At 42.4% G+C, this 20,757-nt stretch overlaps 1 protein-coding gene across 8 annotated transcripts in view; it reads left to right on the top strand.

Moving 5' to 3' along the window:
- Positions 1 to 19,900, top strand: part of ccdc146 (coiled-coil domain containing 146) — a 145,422-nt gene extending 125,522 nt beyond the window's left edge. For 5 of the 8 annotated variants that reach the window (XM_068059243.1, XM_068059240.1, XM_068059242.1 and 2 more), the window contains 4 exons: positions 4,135 to 4,263; positions 10,301 to 10,438; positions 17,732 to 17,980; positions 19,225 to 19,898. In XM_068059243.1, coding sequence (XP_067915344.1) covers positions 4,135 to 4,263; positions 10,301 to 10,438; positions 17,732 to 17,980; positions 19,225 to 19,428 — 720 coding nt within the window. In that variant the 3' untranslated portion in view covers positions 19,429 to 19,898. Of the gene's footprint in view, positions 1 to 4,134; positions 4,264 to 10,300; positions 10,439 to 17,731; positions 17,981 to 19,224 lie in introns of all 8 variants that reach the window. The other 3 variants (XM_068059245.1, XM_068059247.1, XM_068059244.1) reach the window with 2 other exon arrangements.
- Positions 19,901 to 20,757: the final 857 nt, after the last annotated feature.

The raw sequence follows: 20,757 nt of genomic DNA, 5'->3' as shown, positions 1-20,757 counted from the left end.
TGCGCGGGAGGGGGCAATGGTAGAAAATAATGAAGGAGCTGGAGCTGGAGCTAGAATGCAAAATGGTTGCCATCTTGCTTTTTCTCCAGCCTCAAACACATGTCTTATGTGCACAAGCCGTACACCTCCATTTACCATTTAACAAGCGCTCAATAACTCACCCTCACTTCCTGCAGGATAAAACAGTACATAATGCAAAGGTGAGGAACAACAATAGAGAAAAAGTACCAGAGATCAGAGCCCTTACTCAACACATCAGTAAGCCCTGGAGATTAGCGGCCTGGGAAAAGCCATGATCGTCGGGGAAAGCAAGGCTGGCGGCTTATCTGAGCAAGGTATCTGCATATTACTTGTAACTCTTCATCCACCTCAGCAAACCTGTATGTCAACAAAATATAAAACCTACTACAGCTTAAAGGGGAAATGGTAGCACTGGAGAAAGCAGACATTCTGGCAGAGAAGGATGACAGCCATATTGAAGAAACAAGCAACAAACCTTGGCGTCTGACCTGGAAGCCCTCCTTACGAAAGTATGGAGCAGAGAGCTGTGCTGTTTGGAACCAGGAACTGGAAACTTGCCAAAAATTTGGCATGCGCTCTTTGTGTGTGGGGTGGCGGGGGGAAGTGGCTGTAGCTGTGCTTACTATTTCCTTGACCCCACCCTCCCCCCACCCACCAGGTGTCTGTTGCAGTTTTGCAAGTAGTTCAATGATCTCAACAAAGTGGCCAACCTGTTCCCCCAACTATTCCTAGCAGCCTCTTTATGTGTGGCATTCCTTCGTTCATTACTCGCATGGTGCTCTAGGATTGTACTTTGAACTTTTGATCCTTTCTCCCATTCTGTTTCATTTGCAACCTTTGAATTCTACGTGGAGTGCCATGCTTGATCAAGCCTCTCTAATTAACCATTCATGTTTGGTCATTTCCTGATTTTTGCCCCTCAAATATTTTGATGTGTCAAACTGTTGTAACAAAATACTCTTCCCAGCCTTCACAGCAATACCCATGTATTCTCTCTTTCACAGGAAATGTATCTATAGCCATCAGAACAGGTGATAGCCCCGATAATTAGACTTCTGATCCCAGATAAGGCAGGAGCCCTCTAGATCCTGGGCAGCCATGTGGCTGTATCTATTAGGGAAGGAAATGTAGAACGCCATTGGTAGCTGGAGGTTTGTCTGGACCACCCGCTGTTTGTTTGTATAATGGTTTGGGTGCACAAATACAGTAGCAGGATACGTGGTTGAGCACTCCAAAAGCTGCAGAGGAACTGTCACAGTTGCTAAATAACAAGATGATATCTCCACATTTTTATTTGCTCTGAATAGCCCAAAGCAAGTAGCCTTTGGGCAGCAGGAGGAGGAAGATGGTTGTCTTCTGCCTCTGCCCAACCAGTGGAATTGTTCACCCACTCACTCTTTGTCACTCACCAGCCCAGAGAAATCCACATGAAGGGGATACAGGTAGTTCTTATCAGGGCTTTTCACTGGGTGAGACACAACACACGAGTGCCAGAGGTGAAAGGTGGATCTGACATTGAGGAGATGAGGCTCTGTGTCAGTCAGCCGCTGACTACAGAGCCTGAAGGTTCAGAACTCTGGAGTTCTGTTCCAAACAAAAAGGTTTCTGGATGAGCATCAGACTCAATGGAGATGCTGAGGACCATCCCAGAGGACCTGAGACAGATGTCGGAGTTCACAGTGTCATTCTTAGTGCCCATATCCAAGACGGATATGACATTACGTGAAGCTACTTATAGCAAATGGTGCCACATGTGCATTTGTGTCTCCGACAAAGAAGCTTCCAGACCCATAAGTGCATCCAATTTTGATGCTTTTATCACTAGCTGTTATATTAGGGGCCATTTGGAGAGAACAATGGCAACCCCCTGCTGAGAAGGTTTGGGCACCATCTCTCTCAGTTTGCAAGTTCTTACTACTGTTACGACTGTGGTGGGAGCAACGCACTGTTAATTCAGTCCTGTCGCTCCACAGGTCACAGCATATTATTAAGCTTTCACCAAATTGGATAAATAGCCAAATTAAACACTCTAGTATCCCCAGAATGAAGCAGACCAAACCAGGTATCTTTAGACAACAACACATTAACTATTTAATAAAAAATCTCAATCTTAAACACTATTAAGATAAACCTATGTCTAAAGACCTTATAACTTCTTAATTTAATCCAACTCCCGCATTCACGCACAGACATTCAAAAATAACAGTGGTCCGGTTTTAAAGGTAAAGTTTTTAAAAATCAACTGTCTCTTAAGAATAAAATAAATAAGTTTTTTTGCGTTTTACGTTCCCAGTGAATGAGGTCTTCTGATGTGAAGATAATCAAAGTTCATTCAAAGTCTTCATCTGGATTTGATGAAAATATTCTGTTCTTGATAGACATTCAAACAGTTTAGCTGCAGTAGCATTAAACAGTTCTTTCAACAATGAGCACAGCAATACAAATAATTTGCTGAAAAAGATGAGCTTTTCTTCCTTACTCAGGAAATTAACTTGGCTTGTAGCTTTGTAGAATTTTTCTTGAGAGAGCATACAACAGTTCCTTTCTTCAGATCGCCTTGCTTGAAAAATCTCTCAGAACTCTCTGGTTCAGACCGCTCCCTGCCAGCTCCACACACAGTCGAATGGACACATCATACCGTGTGACCTCCCTCAACTGCTGTTGCTCAGGGTAGCCAAAAGTGCAGCTGTGGTACACTGTGTCTCCAGATTTCTAGAATCTTCCCTCCCTTAAAGGTGCCCTGATTTTTAACAGTCGTAAAGGCGCACACAGTTTTTAATCCGTGGAGGAAAAAAACAATACAAGACCGTGACACAACTACCAGCTCTGCCCTCTCACTTAATCAGTGCGCGTTTAAATCCAGGACCCAGCACAAGTAACATAGATATAGTCCGTCTGCATGATGCCATCCTCTCTCCTGATGAGAGTTCATGTTACTTTTCCAGCCAAACCTTTCAGATGCCTGCTTGTGTTGGTGGCATGATACAGAACCAGGATCTCCATGCACCTGCTGGAGCTCCATGGTGCTATTTGAAGAAAAGAAGGGAAAGTTCTTTTACTATCCCTCAACCAACACCACCAGAGACTGATTAACTGATCATTGCTGTTTGTGGAACCTTGTGCATAAATTAGGTGCTATATTTGCCTACTAAACAACAGTGACTACACTCAAAAGTGATTAATGGGCTGTAAGATGTTTTGGGATGTCCTCGGGACATCGAATTTCCACTGTCCATGAAACCCTTCTGGTGGCAAGGAGACTCAGAAAATTCTGTTCAGTGAATTGGTAAGAAGGAGGCATAAATTTAGGCTTTTGAAGTCATGTTAATCTTGACACTTAAGAGGGAATTAGATGAGCGTGTGATTAAAAAAGGGGTACAGGGAAAGAGCAAGAAATAGGATTAAAGCAAATAGCGTTGATGTGGAACTGGCAATGATACAACCGCAACAGGAAAAAATGGCTGCCTTCTGTGCTGAAAATGCTGAATCTCAGTTCAACAGCAATTAGAAAAATGGAGGCAAAATTTATCACTCCTCTATATTGGGTAAAAATTCCACTGTGCCACTCCAGGGCAGGGGTGGATATCATAAAATTGTGCAGTCCCAAGTGATAGTTTTTCCATGTTTAGACATGGAAAATCTTGGACTAAGAGTACGTGATTTTATTCTCCCACTGCAAGGCAGAAGTGGTGCAGTGAAATCTTTACCTATATATATATATTCTAACAGCCACTTGCACATCCACATCAATGGATACTAATTAGGTAATAAAGGGTCACATCATTAATATACATGGTTAACTGGATGAGATGTATTATTAAAATCATATGTTAAATAATGACATAATTCTAATGAGCATGATAATAAATCATGAAGGGATATATGAAAAATGAATGTCTGAAGTTTGCTTGATTGGACTTCCATAGGCAGGGATACTTTCCAGCATGTTATGGTTTGGATTTGGATTTTCATAACCCAATTCGTTTGGTACCAGTTCAAAAATGAGCTGGATTGTTTGATCGTTGTCTAACAAACTGTTACATGCTGTATATACTTTTATCTTTTGTTGATGTCCAAGTGAAAATTTTACAATCTTTTCTCTAACACTTCCAGCTTGCACTATATCAGGACAAAGTCCAAAGTCTTGAGAAAACTTTAGTGGACCCTTCAAGTGAGAACAGATCACGATTATTGGAAGGAGATGATCCATCATTTGAAGAACTAAGCAAAAAAATAGATGAGGTAACGAGCAAGTCCTTGAATTATGCTTATATCATCCACGTTTTACTGCACAAAACTTTATCACCACCTCTTGAACTCAAAAAAAACATTTAAATGGGAGCAATTCAAAGCACACACTGTTGGGGGTAATTTTGTGCAGTCTGCCAAGGCGGATTTGGTGGCATGCTGGATGACGTAATTAGGCGGGAGGTGTTTTTTCGGATTCCCAACAGTGTGATATTTTAGAGGAATTAAGTCGTTGGCAGGTTTGCAGCATTCTGGGGCTCCCCCAGTGCGGTGGCAGATTGTCGCTTTGCATTCATTTACATGTCATGAATACTGATTACCCTAGGCATATTTAGGATTTAGTCGTACCTGCCAGATTAACTAAATGGTGAGCAATATTCCCATGCTACCGGGTTCACAAATGTTTCAGTGTGGTGTGCAACAGTTGGATTTGTGCAATTGAGTCTCAGAACTGTGCTCTTCTCTCTTTCACTCAGCTGCTAAACTAAAGCCAGTATTGGAATGGATGTTTGCCTCCACACCACCATTGGACTGGATGTTTGCCTCCAGGCTTGGCACCAGCACGGGTGAATCATCTCTGGGGGGGCAGTGATGGCATGGACAGGGGCTACATGGAGGAGCAGGGGAGGGTAGTCAGGGAGGAAAGGGTGTGGTCTCAGGTGCATGGAGGAGCAGGGGACGGTAGTCGGGCAGGATAGAGTGCGGTCTTAGGTGCATGGAGGAGCGGGGAGGGTAGTCGGGAGGACTGGATGGGGTCTCAGCTGCATGGAGGAGCAGGGGAGGGTAGTTGGGGTGGACAGTGTGGGGTCTCGGGTGCATAGAGGAGCAGGGGTGCGGTAGTCGGGCAGGATAGAGTGCGGTCTTAGGTGCATGGAGGAGCGGGGAGGGTAGTCGGGAGGACTGGATGGGGTCTCAGCTGCATGGAGGAGCAGGGGAGGGTAGTTGGGGTGGACAGCGTGGGGTCTCGGGTGCATAGAGGAGCAAGGGAGCGGTCTCAGGTACATGGAGAACAAGGGAAGAGTAGTTGGAGAGGACAGCGTGGGGTCGCAGTGCATGGGGAAGCTAGGGAGGGAGGAAGGCAGAGTCCAGGGTGTGTAGTGGCCGATTTTCACCATGAGGCTGGCTGTGTGCGGTTGCAGGGGGTGGTGGGTTGATATGTTCCTGTCAGTAAATTGATGGTCATGAAAGGACTAAAAGGAGAGAGATTGTTGTCGACATCTGAGTCCTGTGTGTTCACATCAGGGAACTGGGTGGCAGAAGGTACTGTCACAGTCTCAGTCACAGGCAGCCAATTCTCTCTGGTAGGGTGGAAGGCTGAGACTTAGGGTTGGATATTCAAAACCATCAGAGTGGATATCAAGGTGGATTTTTGGAGGTTCAAGGGTGAGAGTCAGCAGTTGGACAGTGACGGGAGCAGGGACAGTGGGGGAAGGATGGCATGTATAAATTGATGATGGGCCAGTCCACAGTAATGGGGGCAGGTTCAATGTTAACAGTGGGAAGGGTGAAGGTTAAGTTGGGTGGGTCAAGGTTGAGGGGTGCAGGCTGGAAGGTGGAAGGAGGAGGTTGGAAGGTGGGCAAACTTTCCTGGTATCGCAGACAAAACATTTTCTGCAAGAAGAATGCAAACCAAGTGTCCAATCAAGGAATGAAAGCTGATTGGGAGGAGACAAATGATGGTGGGTGGGATCTCCTGCTGCATGCAAATGTAAGGCACATAACAGCAATGTGCTCATGACTTTCATGGTTCTGCTGAATGGCAAAAGGAGGATGGTTTTACAACACTCTTCTCATCTCAACAATTGAAAAGCTGCAAAGACACGAGTCTCATACATACAATTTGTCCTCTAACGCATGAACAATTGCAGAGGGAGAGACTGAGGAACTTAGCGATCAACTAATGATGCCTCAACAGGAGCAGCAGGCAGCACTGGAGGGTGAGGCAGCTCAAAATGAGGCCATCCAGGAAAGGCATTATCGAAGACGGACGCTGGCACGTCATCGCATCCTCAGGACAAGGACACATTACCTTCAGATGCCAGAGAGGCAGTCACAGAGAAGCATGAGGATGTGACTTACAATGGCAAGAGAAATGTGTACAATCCTTCAGCATTACCTGCAGCCGCTTGTTTTCTTTGAGAACCCCATGCCACTTACCCTCAAGGTTACTATTGCATTCAATTTCTTTGATAGAAGGATCAATGGGTGACATATGTGGTATCTCACAGTCTGCGACCCACAAGTGCATCAAAGAGGTGACCAATGCCCTTTTTCGATGTGCCAATGATTTCATCTTCTTACCTGTAGACGAGGACAGCCAGGCAGCAAAGTCTGCGGCCTTCCATGCCATCGCTGGATTCCCTAGAGTGCAAGGGGTTATTGACTATACTGATGTGACCTTTAGAGCTCCCAGGGACCAGCCTGCTGTCTCGGTAAATTGCAAAGGCTTCCACTCTTCAAACATGCAACTGGTTTGTGACCACAGGAGAAGAATCATCCATGTTGGTGCACGTTTTCCAAGGAGCTGTCATGACTTCTACATTTTGAGAAACTCTTAGCTGCCAGCAGCTTTCAAGAAACCAGCTGAAGTGGACGGATGGATCCTGGGTGACAAGGGTTATCCCCTTGGTACATGGTTGATGACACCAGTATGTCATTCCCAAAGCACTGCTGAAGAGAAGTATAATGTCACTCGTTGCACCCTCTGGGGCATGGCTTATTTGTGCTACCCAGAGGAGGATTCTTGGGCCATGCGGCATTCTACTACTCAAGTGCAGGCACCTGCAGTGGAGTCACAAACAGAGGTACTTTAAGCATGTGCTTCACATGAGTTCACACAGTTCTCTTCAGCTTCCACCTTTGGCTGCAAGAACAGATGACACTTCAACCTTAAGCCTTGTGGTTCCTGCCTCACCATCTCCGCTCACCCTGCCTCCCTTCTCTCTCGCGATCTCAGATGCCTCCTCCTCCGCCATGGTCAGCAGCCTGAGGTCAGGGACCCCGCCTTCCATCTTAGCACGCTCGTACTGGTTGTGGCTTCGTTTCTCCTGCAAAAGAGGGCACAGATGTAATGGCATGGCAAATGATGCATCACAACCATTGCATAAATGCATCAACATCACCCATTCTGCATTGGCTTTCACACGACACATCCAATCACATAAACAATGCCAATCTTCATCATTTAGTAAATGGCAGCAAGGCTGCTCATGCATTTGACTGCATTCCTTGCGTACCCTCTGCCTTAAAGACACAGAACTGTGGAAGAAATCAATGGAACAGCCTCGCCAGAACCACTTATTCTTACAGATCTGCGCAAGTCATTGATTCGCTTGCGGCACTGCACCCATGCTCTTCGAGTTACCCCATGGTTCAAGACCTCCTCCGCTACCTCCATCTAGGCCACCTCGGTGAGGTGAGAGGGTCTTTGTACTCCATCTGCCGGGAAGAGGACCTCCTGCCTTTCTCTGACAGCCTGGAGGAGAACCTGCAGGGAGGCATCACTGAACCATGGGGCGGGATGCTGCCTGCTGACTGCCATGTCATTCACTTTGGCCATAGGGGAAATAAATGATATGAAGTTGGTGGCGAGCTTCACAAAATACGAGAGGCAAAAACTCTTTGATTTAAGCAAAAGCTTCAATTTAAGTTAGTCTGAAGATACTTACATGAGAGGAAGGCTGCTGATCCTTGAGGCTGAAAGCACAGAATGTTTCATATCTGTGGCGATCATGGTGCTTGGGGCAGAGGGTTCCACCAATGAAAAGCCGACCCCGTGCACGATCCCACGTGTTCCCCCTGCCCGTCGCCGCATGGCTAATTTAAGTACAAAATCAAGTGGGAAATGGGATTTGCGACGGGAGCAGAAGTTACGACAACTTCCGGTCCCGCCGTCAGGAATGCTGCGGCAGTCATAAGATTCCTTTGGTGGGGGAAACTAGGCTGAGTTTGTTCAATACAACTAAAATTTCAATATGGGGTAGATTTAGAATCAGATAAATTAATAGTGATTCTGCAATGATGGAGAAAAGGGCCCTGAGCTTACAGTGTGCATACTTATTACAGTGTCATCAATTCTCAAGGATTTAAAATAATCAGCTGGCTAGAAAAATAACTGTGCTGAAAGAGATTTTAGATTTCTACACCTGCTTTCACAATTACACTGTGGAGCAAGTTGAAGGGTTATTTCTGTCTTTTTTGTAACTTATGTTCTTATTTTGTCCCTGAATTCTGTCCATAACACATATCCTCCCAGTCTGGAAGTTATTGTCAATGCTGCCTTAACAGCAGCTGTGAGCCTTTTCTTCCATTCTTTGAAAAATTGGGCATTCAGCCTGTCTTCATAAGGAAAACCTTAGTTGGGAAAAATCACCATGATGGAAATCATGGGCAGGGATTTGAATCCTGAAAACCTGTGGTGCAGCAGGTTGGAGCTTCAAAGCATTGAACTACCATGTTTTTAAAAGATCTTAAAAAGGCACTGTACTGTAATTGTGGTATTCTGTAAAATCTTTCATACAGTGGCTATTTTGCAGTTGTATAAACATCTGAGGTTAAGGTAGCCTGATAGTTTAATGGTTTAATTTACACTGCAAACAGAATTACCCATCTACAGCCTACTCTTGTTAATATACTTCAGCTGTTGGCAAAAAAAAAATGAAAAAAATCACAAAAATTATTCTATTAACTTTAAGCCTAGTCAGAAATTACACATTGCCACTTACTGAAAACAATACCAATTTTTTAGTATGTTTCTGAAACATTTTCCCATAGTGCTGTATGAATGCAGACACCAATGGCATATGTTTGGCAAAGGTTATGGCATTATTACTTATGGAAATGTCTCAGCATGGAGCTGATCACATTAAGAGGATCCAGCTTACCACAGTTGCTAAGACACTCTTTCCCAAATAAGGAAATTATTCAATCACCATTTGTCCATTTCCTTTATGTACAGTGGCGCAGTGGTTAGCACCGCAGCCTCACAGCTCCAGAGACCCAGGTTCAATTCTGGGTACTGCCTGTGTGGAGTTTGCAAGTTCTCCCTGTGTCTGCGTGGGTTTCCTCCGAGTGCTCCAGTTTCCTCCCACAGCCAAAAGACTTGCAGGTTGATAGGTAAATTGGCCATTATAAATTGCCCCTAGTATAGGTAGGTGGTAGGGGAATATAGGGACGGGTGAGGATGTGGTAGGAATATGGGATTAGTGTAGGATTAGTATAAATGGGTGGTTAATGGTCGGCACAGACTCAGTGGGCCAAAGGGCCTGTTTCAGTGCTGTATCTCTAAATCTAAAAATCTAAAAAACAGTAAAAATACAGACAGCAAGAATATGTTAACATGCATGCCAGCCGACAAAATTATATAGAATTTACAGCACAGAAACAAACCATTCGCCCCAACATGTCTATACCAATGCTTATGCTCCACATGAATTTCATCCCACCTTAATTCATCTAACCCTATCAACATATATTCTATTCATTTCTCCCTCATACACTTACCTAGCTTCTCCTTAAATGCATCTATACTATTTGCCTCAATCACTCCTGTGATATAGCAAGTTCCATATTCTCATCACTCACTGAGTAAAGACGTTTCTTCTAAATTCCTTATATTTAATTGTGACTAACTTATGGTCCCTCATTTTGGATTCACCCAAAAATGAAAATATCTTCTCTGCATCTACCCTATTGGACCTCTTCATAATTTTAATAACCTCTATCAGGTTACCTCTAAGTTTTCTATAGAAAAGATTCCCAGCCTGTTTAGCCTTTCCTGATGTAGCCTCTCAGTTCTAATATCATCCTTGTAAACCTTTTATGCACTTTCTCCAGTGTTTCTATATCCTTTTAAACTAGCAAAAGTTGGTCTACAGCTTTAAAAATGCTGACAACTCAAAAACTGCTATTTTGAGCTTTTTTATTTTTGGTTATATGATGCTCTTTGTAATTTTTATAATTTTTCCTGTTTCATCATTTAATTTGCAGTTCAGATATTCCATTAATTTAACCCTTATCTCCATCACTTCAGATAGACTTGAAACTGGCAAGAAAAGAGGAGCAATTATTAGAAAAGGATCTTATCTCTGATCAGGTGACCCGTCTTTCTGAACGAATTAATGCCAAAGCGATGAATGGTAAACAGGACACACTGACCTTAGCCAAAAAGGTACATTGAAACACTAAACTTGTACAATGCTAAATCTTATTCAGAAAAAAATGCTGGTGTGTTTACTGCAGTCATTGTAATGGTGAGTGTTTTGCTGCTACTTATCAATCACATTGCTTACTTTAAGAATTTTACAAGAAAATGTCAATATTACAGCAATACATTGTAATGTGCATAATTTTATCGGAACCCAAGATTGGGAACTATATTAAATCACTGTCCTTATGTCTATGGGGCTGGGATTCAAATATAGCTGAGCCTGCTGGGATGTAAGCCTCCTCTGGCACGACTACAAGGGACCTAAATGAAATGAAATGAATAGTCTCAATCCAGCTCCAAACAGTGCTTAGTTTAGCAATAAATGGCATTCAGCTAGCAAGCTGCTCGAGGCCTGGTGTGAAAAAGATAAAAATGTCATAATAGTACAGTATTCTGCATTTAGCCATACTATAACTCACCGAAAGAGTATTGAATGCCAATATTGGGTGCCTGAAATGGAAAGTGTTCCATCACCCACTGCTTATATGACTCAACTTGATGGGCACCAAATTTGCACAGAAGGGTTTTTAAAGGTTGCAAAATAAACAGCATAGCAATGGCTTTTGTGCACCAGTGCTCTGAAATGCTTGGTAGTTGCCACCCGTGATTCATCACTGTGGTTTTCAATCTTAGAAAAACAGATTTTAAAACCTGCCACCTGAACTCTTGCCAAAAGAGTTTCAGGAACTAGAAGCAAAATTAAAAAGCAGAACCTTGAGGGTGGTAATCTCCAAATTACTGCCCACACCATGTGTTAATTAGTATGGAGAAAACAGATCAGAAAAGTGAATGTGTGGCTTAAAGAGGCTTTGGGTAAGAGGAATTCAAGTTCATGGAATACTGGCACCAGTACTGGAATAGGAAGGAGCACTACAAAGACCCAGGTCCTCACAGAAAGGATCAATAGGACTGTAGGAAGAACTTAAACTAGTAAAGGGGGATATGGTTCATTTGGATACAATAGTACCACTGACGTTAAGGGGAAGAAAAGGGTAAGGGCAAAAGGTCAGAGTACCAAAACAGATAAAGATAACTCAGAATCGAAAGGTGATATGAAGTGATAAAATACCTGATAAAAATAAATTTTAAGCAGTAGTAATAAGTAATGGAAAAAAGCATATTAAATTGCCCGTACACAGAGCATCAGCAACAAAATGGGGGAATTGGAGGCAATAATTAGAAATAAGGATGTAGTTGTAATATGGATAATGAAAACATGGCTGCAGACAGGACAGGATTGCCAGTTAAATATTTCGGGCTATAAAGTATTTAGAAATGATAGGGACGGATGAAGGGTTGGTGGGATTGTTTTGTTAATCAGATATAACATGATGGCAGTAGCAAGAAAGAACATTTTTAACAGAAATAAAAAACAGAATCCATACGGATTGAGATTGAAATAGAAAGAGATCAGTCACCCTATTAAGGAATATAGTAGAAACCACGAAATAGTGGAAAAGAATTGAAGAGAGAAATATGTATGCAAATATATGAAATGATTAAAGAACACAGAATCATAAGCACAGGGAATTTCAACTATTCCCAAATAAACCTGCAGGGAGAGGGAGTGAAAGTTATGTACAAGAATCCTTTCTGATCCAATATGTAAGAAATCCAGCAAGCGAGTAAGCACTGTTAGTCCTAGTAATGGGAAATGAACTGGAACAGATAGAAGCACAGCTATTGAGTAGTGATTACAGCCTTCTCTGTTCTGTTGGAACTAGTTCTAGTATCTCATATCTCTCCTCATAGCTATCTAGTTTCTCACCCCTGGTATTGTCCTGATGAATTAATGTTGTAAGTTCTCTATGGCTTTAATATCCTTTCTAAAATGGGGCAGTCAAAACTGGTCTCAGCACTTGTACAAATTTATTACTTCTTTATTCTTACATTTTATACTCCTATTTATAAAACCTTAAATGATACAGGCCTTTCCTATGGTTTTATTTCCTTGTTCTTGTACTTTCATGGAATTAAGTATCTGATCCCTTTGGCTTTTCTATTCATTTAGAATCTTTTCATGGTGTACATACTTCCATTCCTTGTTTTTTCTCCCAGAATGTAGTACCACACTGATCCACATTAAATTGCACCGGCCATCTGTCTTTCCATTCCACTAACCACTAACAGCCTTTCTTACTGCCAAACTGCCCACTTTTGCATCAGGCAAATTATCAGATTGTGTTCACTATACCTAAATCCAAATCATCTATATGTATACAGAGGACATAAGTGGGTCCAACACTAATCTCTGGGATATACAACTTTCAATTCTTCTCCAATCCAACCAACACCCATTTACCTTAACTTGATGGCCAAGAAATTTCATTGGGTAAAATGCGCACCTATGGATTCAATATGCTGGGCAGCGACATACACTCATTTTGCGCCAGACGTGCACCACCCAGCATACTGGATCAGGCTGATCATAAGCCAGAAATATTAAAAAGCCACAATATGTAAATAAGGATTATAAACTTGTTGCCACAGGACCTAACTCACCATCTTGTGATGTCAATAGACAGGAGGATCCCTTCTACAATGCTACTTCAAGGGCTTACCCACTCCTTACATGTGATCAGCTATGATCATATTGAATGGCGGAGCACGGTCAATGGGGCTTATGTTCTACTGCTTCTATTTCTTATGTTTACGTTAGTTGCTGATCTGTCTTTAAGTTGGTAGATTGTTGGGCTCTTTTTTTTGCCTATTTTCTGCTTTCTACAACTAATTTTTGACTGCTGCAAACAACCTTTTAGAGTCATATAGCATAGAAACAGGCCCTTCGTGTCTGTGCCGGCCATCAAGCACCTAACTATTCTAATCCCATTTTCCAGCACTTGACCCATAGCCTTGTATGCTATGGCATTTCAAGTGCTCATCTAAATACTTCTTAAATGTTGTGAGGGTTCCTGCCTCTACCACCTCTACAGGCAGTGTGTTCCAGATTCCAACCACCCTCTGGGTGAAAAAATGTTTCCTCAAATCCCCTCTAAATCTCCTGCCCCTTACCTTAAATCTATGCCCCCTGGTTATTGACCCCTCCGTTAAGGGAAAATGTTTCTTTCTATCTATCCTATCAACACCTTCATAATTTTGTATACCTCAATCAGGTCCCCCCTCAGCCTTCTCTGCTCTAAGGAAAACAACCCCAGCCTTTTCAGTCTCTTTTCATAGCTGAAATGCTCCAGCCCAGGCAACATCCTGGTGAATCTCCTCTGCACCCTCTCCAGTGCAATCACATCCTTCCTATAGTACGGTGACCAGAACTGTACGCAGGACTCCAGCTGTGGCCTAACTAGCGTTTTATATAGCTCCATCATAACCTCCCTGCTCTTTTATTCTATGCCTCTGCTAATATCCCATATGCCTTCCTAACCACCTTATCTACCTGTGCTGCTGCCTTCAGTGATCTGTGGACAAGGTTCCTCTGACTCACTGTACTTCCTAGGGTCCTACCATCCATTGTATATTCCCTTGCCTTGTGAGTCCTCCCAAAATGCATCACCTCACACTTCTCAGGATTAAATTCCATTTGCCACAGCTCCGCCCATCTTTATCGTCTTGTAATCTAAGGCTTTCCTCCTCACTACTTACGACACCACCAATTTTCGTGTTATCTGTGAACTTACTGATCATACCTCCTATATTCACATTTAAATCATTAATGTACATTACAAACAGCAAGGGTCCCAGCACCGATCATTGCGGTACACCACTGGTCACAGGCTTCCACTCGCAAAAACAACCCTTGACCATCACCCTCTGCCTCCTGCCACTAAGCCAATTTTGGATCCAATTTGCCAAATTTCCCTGGATCCCACGGGCTCTTACCTTCTTAACCAATCTCCCATGTGGGACCTTATCAAAGGCCTTACTGAAGTCCATGTAGACTACATCAACTGCTTTACCTCATCTACACATCTAGTCACCGCCTCGAAAAATTCAATCATGTTAGTTAGACACAATCTCCCCCTGACAAAGCCATGCTGACTATCCCTGATTAATCCCTGCTTCTCCAAGTGGAGATTAATCCTGTCCCCTCAGAAGTTTTTCCAATAGTTTCCCTACCACTGATGTTAGACTCACTGGCCTATAATTACCTGGTTTATCCCTGCTACCCTTCTTGAATAATGGTACCACATTCACTGTCCTCCGATCCTCTGGTACCTCTCCTGTGGCCAGAGAGGATTTGAAAATTTGTGTCAGAGCCCCAGCTATCTCCTCCCTTGCCTCACATAACAGCCTGGGATGCATCTCATCTGGGCCTGGGGATTGATCCACTTTTAAGCCCCACTAAAACAGCTAATACTTCCTCCCTTTCAATGCTAATATGTTCAAGTATATCACAGTCCCCCTCCCTGATCTTTTGCTGGTGCTGAACTGTTTTGCCTGTCCTCAAAACAGTTTTGTTAGTCATGGGTAGTCTGGTAGATCTGCCTTTGGGACTGGAGGACAAGGAGGAGCAACCAAGAACACTGAAGCCAACAGAAGTAGCTGGGAGGAGAGGAGTCATCGTGCAGGAGACTACACCCACAGCAGGTCATCCAGAGAGCATTTCTCATAACTTCACTAAGGAGCAATGTGTCAGGTGCCTTCGCTTCACCAAGGAGGCTATCACCGACTTACATCATCTGCTACAGCTACAACTCCAGTTTTGAATCTGGGCATGGACAGCCCTCCCAGTGACTGTCAAGGTCATCATAGCCCTTTGTTTTTACAGTGTAGCAGGTGACATAGCAACACCTGCCAGTTTGCTGTTCACCGTTGTATCAGAGAGATGATGGAGGCTCTCTACGCCAGAAGGAACAACTACATGGCCTTCCCTAGCGAAGTAGGACAGGAAAGAACTAGGCTTTGCCTGCATGGCAGGCTTTATCAGGGTGCAAGATGGTATGGATGCCCCCACATTGTCTTGCATGTTTCCTATCACTAGGCACATTTATCAATTGTAAAGGATTTCACTCTCTTAGTGTCCCGCTGATTTGAAACCACAGACAGCACATCTTGCATATCTGTGCCTGTTTTACTGGCAGCAGTGTAAATCTGAGTTCTTTTTGCATTCAGTCTGGTTCAGTAAATATACTGAGTCGGATGTGTAGGTAAAATCAATTACTTTATTTGCGCATTTAGCCGGCTGACTTACTCTAATACAACGACACTGACTCCACCCAGAGTCTGTCTGGTCCACCAGAGTAAGTGAAGTTTTTGATACAGGTACTACTGTTTATACATTAAGATTCATGCTACACCCCCTTGTTTAACCAATCAGTGCGGTACAATTCGACTTCACCCACGTGGTGACATGCAGTACATCTGTTACTGAGGTTACAATACACTCCATTCTCAGCAAGATAAAACAAAGCGGACAAGCAAGCTAATTAGCAAGAGCATAGGAATCATCAATAACCATGCTGGTCTCACTCCCTACATGGATCATGAGTTCTGTCTCTACCTTGTGACAAGTAATTGCGGAGCATCCTGCTATCTCTATTAGGTTTACATTCCTGAGTGTTTCGTGCAGTCTGCAGCTACATCAAGTAGTGGCAATTCACAAAGATAAGAGGGGCCTAGCACTCCTTATCACTCACACAGGGATGGACATAATTTGATTCACAGGAGTCCATTTGTTCCAAACCACAGGGAGTCACACAATCAGGCCATAAAGAACAGATGTCCTTGCAATTACCAGTGTCGGCTAGTCTTTACAGTCTCACACGCTCTGCCTTTACTTTTAACTATTTCATTGTGGTTTCTGCCACTTAAAATCAAAGCTCAGCAAAGCTACTATTCCTAACTTGGCTATATTTCCCATTCAGCATAGTGCCATGCCTTTCTGCTCACTTCCACAGCAGCACAACTGTTTAATCTACGTCAGTCCTTTGTGCTGCCTTAATTCCAACCAGGCTGGCAAGTTACAGGCAGGAAAAACATGGAAAGCCATGCCTTTAGAAATGGTATACAAGCAGGAGCTCTTTGGTAACAAGGACAGATTTTATGATCCAGTAGACTCACATTTGTCTTTGTCTCTGAGGTTAAACGAGCTATCTCTTTAAGCCTTTCTGAACTCAGATATTTTTAAAAATATTATTGTTCAAATTACTTCAAATTTAAAGTGTTTTTTACAGTCCCCATCACTTAAAGCCAGCAGCAATTTAAAATACCCATCTGACCAGTTAAAAGCTGACCAGGTGACAAATCTGGTTTCAACAAGTTTTAAAAATGGTCTTTTATTAGTGAGTTTGTCTGCTATTATGACTGTGCTTTTTTTTTGTTTTTTTTTTGAGGACTCGTGTTTTAGAATTATGGACATTATTTTATTTGGGAAAACTGTAAAGGATTCTATAGATGCTGGACTTAGTTTTTTTTTTTAAATAGGTCATGGGAAGTTTTTTGGACTTGGTTTGTGAACAGTCCTTACTGGAAGTCACCTGTCTTCAGATAAATACCCAGCAAGGGTTTTTTGACCTGGGGTGGATGTTTACAGAGAAGTGACAGGTCAAGATTTATAGGGGTCAGGAGGCTTGACTCTTGGGATATTGTTTTTGGCTTCACTTCGGACAGGGAGTGGGAGAAAATCAGCCAAGAGAGCAGTCAGAATCAGCACCCTCTTCCATCTCTTTGAGAACTTGCTGAGAATCAAATGTGAGAAATAGAGAGACTGATGCTGCATTTCTCCTGAAAAGCCTGCCAAACTGATCTTCAACGTAGCCTGAAAAGAACTGTTCTAGAAAGATCTCAGTGACAGCCATCTATGTGCATTTAGGACGCCAAACCAAAAAGGGACAACGGATATCGTTCCATATCTTCCCTTTTTTACTTCAAGAATTAGAAAGTATTTAGCCAAAGTATTTTTTGTCTTTTTTTTGTAACAGAGCTTTGAAGAGAAAATCTCTATTTTTTCGGTTAACCAGCGTGTGTGTGTGTTTGGGGGCGGGGGGGGGTGGTGGGTGCTAAGGTAAAAGGAAACTTTCATATTTCACTGTGTGTTAATGCTTTGCTTGGTTACTGGTTATGTCTTGTTTTATAATAAACTGATAATTTTGTTGTTTATTTAAGAAACCTGGTTGGTGTATTTTATTCTGGGATAAAGAGTAAAGTCTATGATTGACCATATCAGTAACTGTGTAAACATTTACATACATGTTGTGACCAATGTAGAAGTGGAACCAGAAAAGACAATGCACTCCTCCCACCTCAGTCATAATACTGCATTGGAAAGATTCTCATAGACTTTATATCCCAAATTTTCAGGTGAATGAAATGCAAGGAAAGGTCAAGGATGTTACACGAAAGATGATGGCTGTGGTCTCTGAGCTGTCCATGCAACAGGCCAATGCCATGCAACTCCAACAGGATGTCAGGGATAAGCAGCAGTTCCTGGAATTGTGCCACCAACGGATGGAGCAGGGAATGGCACCCAGTGAAGAGTTTGAATCAGAGTGGCTGAAAATAGTGCACAGAGAAATCAGACACAAAAGGGAGATTGAGATGAAATCCAAGGTATGAATCCTGCTGTTTGTATCAGCTATCAGGAAAAAAAACTGGTATGGGACGAGTGTACGCAATTTAAGATATAGTGGCCTAGAAATTCAGATGTATCCATATATGAGCACACAGGATGGGGCTGGGGTTGGGGGGGGGAGCGGGTTGCCAGCTATGATCCCTGTAGCCAAATATTGAAGTACATGGAGTCCCAGATATTGGGCCGCAGGCCTCCTTAACATCACGCTGGTGTAGCAGAAGGAGCCCTCATATAAGAGTAGGCCACAAGGGGACTGGAGGGGAAGCTACTGCAGTTTGGGGTAAAAGTTTGCACGTCTTGGGGCAGAGAGGGGAAGAAAATAGCGATTGCAGGTCTCAGGGGATATCGGTAGCCGAGGCCAAGTGGGGTTAGTGGCGATCAACGTGAGGGGGTGCAGCAGCCAGTGTTCTTTTAATAATGAATTGGGATCAGGTACGCATAAAGTGCTGGAAATACTCAGCAGGTCTGGCAGCATCTGTGGAGAAAGAAGCAGAACTCTGTTTCTCTCTCCACATCTGCTGCCTGTCCTGCTGAGTATTTCCAGCACTTTCAGTTTTTATTTCAGATTTCCAGTATCTGCAGTATTTTGCTTTTATTTCTGCATAAAGTCCTTCCTGCCACATTCTGCAATGAGTATTCAGCATGTGGCGAACGAAACACTGGGTTATTGGAAGATCGTAAAAAGGGCCTGCAATGCGTGCAGGATCCTAATTTAAATAGACATTCTGTATTTAAAATATTCCCGAGGTGTGCAGCATATTCAACATGGTATACGGCACACATCTAGCTGGAACTGTTCATGCGCTTCCGGCCCAGCATATTGGAGGCTTTGGTGTCTGCTTCATGCCTGAAAATCTAGGCTGTTATTCAGCCTTTACTGCATATAATCATATCATTTTTATAAAATCCTAGCCTTTATTTGCATGGAGGAATGTATTAATACTATTCATTATTAGACTAGAAAATCAATAATAGCATTGTAGCTGGTTTGGAATAAGCAATTAATTATACTCGCATAAGCATTGGGAGATCCATTGCTAGGATATTTTTCTTAGCAAATCTGATGACCTATGACCAAGAGGCATGTCCCAAAGTTCAGTGCATGTTATTAACTACCCTTTTGCACCAATCCACAGTAATGTATTTTGCATCATTCAGTATTTAGCAACTGGATTAACAGTAAACAATGAAGACAGTTTTCCCTATTTTGTTCCCAAATTAGGAAGCTGAAGAGGAGGAAAAGCATTTATTGCCAGGCGGAGTCTTTACAACAGCTGAGCCGAGGCCGAATGCATATATCCCAGATGGTGACTCTGCACTACCGATTCCACACCCTTATGGAAAAATGGTTCCATTTAAACCCCGTGAGCCCAGTGCACACATGCGACACTATAGAAAACCAGTCATTAAACCAATTGAAATATGATATTGCTGTTACCTGTAACCTAAAAATCATTACAAAGTGCACCTACAAGGAGATAATTTTTCAATGCTGAATAATCAAAGTATCTTAAAAAAAAATTAAATTGTTCACAAATTGCTACCTGTTTTTCAAAAATTTTTGTTATGGTGGTAAAGTATAATTTTCACAAGTAGTTTTATTTTGAGATAGATTTACATATCCTAACCAGTTTATATTGATTAAACTCTGACACTTATTATACTGAAATTAGATTGTTTTTCAAGATTTTTTATTTTCTTTGGTAAATGAGACTGAATTAAAAATGCTGCAAACAGATGCAAAATGCCAATAAATGAAACCTATTTACTTCACAACAAGTATGTCGTTGCTGTGGAAGGTGGTCAATTATAACTCAAGCAATGTTTTCTGAAACTACTGTGTCATGTTTTGGAGAATTCTTAGTGAAAATACTGTGTTAAATAATCTTGCTAAACCATTAAACCACAACGTTCTAAATTTGCACAATAAGTGTTAAGTGTGATGAGGTTTGCAGGTTAGCAGTGTTCCATGGTTTGTCTTTATCTAATTCAATTTTATGATAAAGGGAAATATGCACTGTTTTCAAGAGATCAGTTAGAGAGATTATTTTAAGACTGAATAACTAAAGAAACACTCCTGCTACATATTGATCGACAGTTAAAATAATTCAGGCAAATTTTCTAACATAAGTAACAACTTGCATTTATATAACCTTCAATGTAGAAAGATAACCCAACGCACTACACTGAGGCATAATCATAAAGAACTCAGAAGAGCACCTCTACTGTACAATTTCAATATTTTCTATTTCATGCTGGAAATAGTAAAATGGGGTGCAGTGTATCCACTGAGAGACAGGCAGAGAGAGGAAAATCAAAGACATAGAGAGGGAAAGGGATATGATGAGACAAAATTTCAGCCCATCAGTCTAGCTGTATTTTAACTACAACACCCTACACAGAAAAAGAAAGTGAGTCAGGAAAGAGGCAAGAGAGAAGTCAAGGGAAAAGGAATCTGGGTAGAATGAGAAAAATCCTGCAATGAAAGAAGAGAATTTGCATAAGAGTCCTGGAGTGCACTTGTAAAAATGCTGATCTGTGAGGCTTCTTCTGGTTCTCTGGCTTAACAATCTGAACCCTTGGAACATTTGATCTGAGCTATCTGAGGAAAGCGATACTCCTTCACAAAGTCTTCAATGCCTTTTTAACACTGAGTAAAGCTCCGGGAAACAAAACAGGGAAAAAAATGCATGCCTGACAACTTCTGAGGCCCATGGATTGCCAGCAGTGGCTCAGTGAATCGCATTCCTCCTTC

The sequence above is a fragment of the Heterodontus francisci genome, chromosome 27 (genome assembly GCF_036365525.1).
Source record: "Heterodontus francisci isolate sHetFra1 chromosome 27, sHetFra1.hap1, whole genome shotgun sequence".
Taxonomy (NCBI): Eukaryota; Metazoa; Chordata; class Chondrichthyes; order Heterodontiformes; family Heterodontidae; genus Heterodontus; species Heterodontus francisci.
Note: the sequence above shows the minus strand (reverse complement) of the source record. Positions and strands in the feature narration are given on the sequence as shown.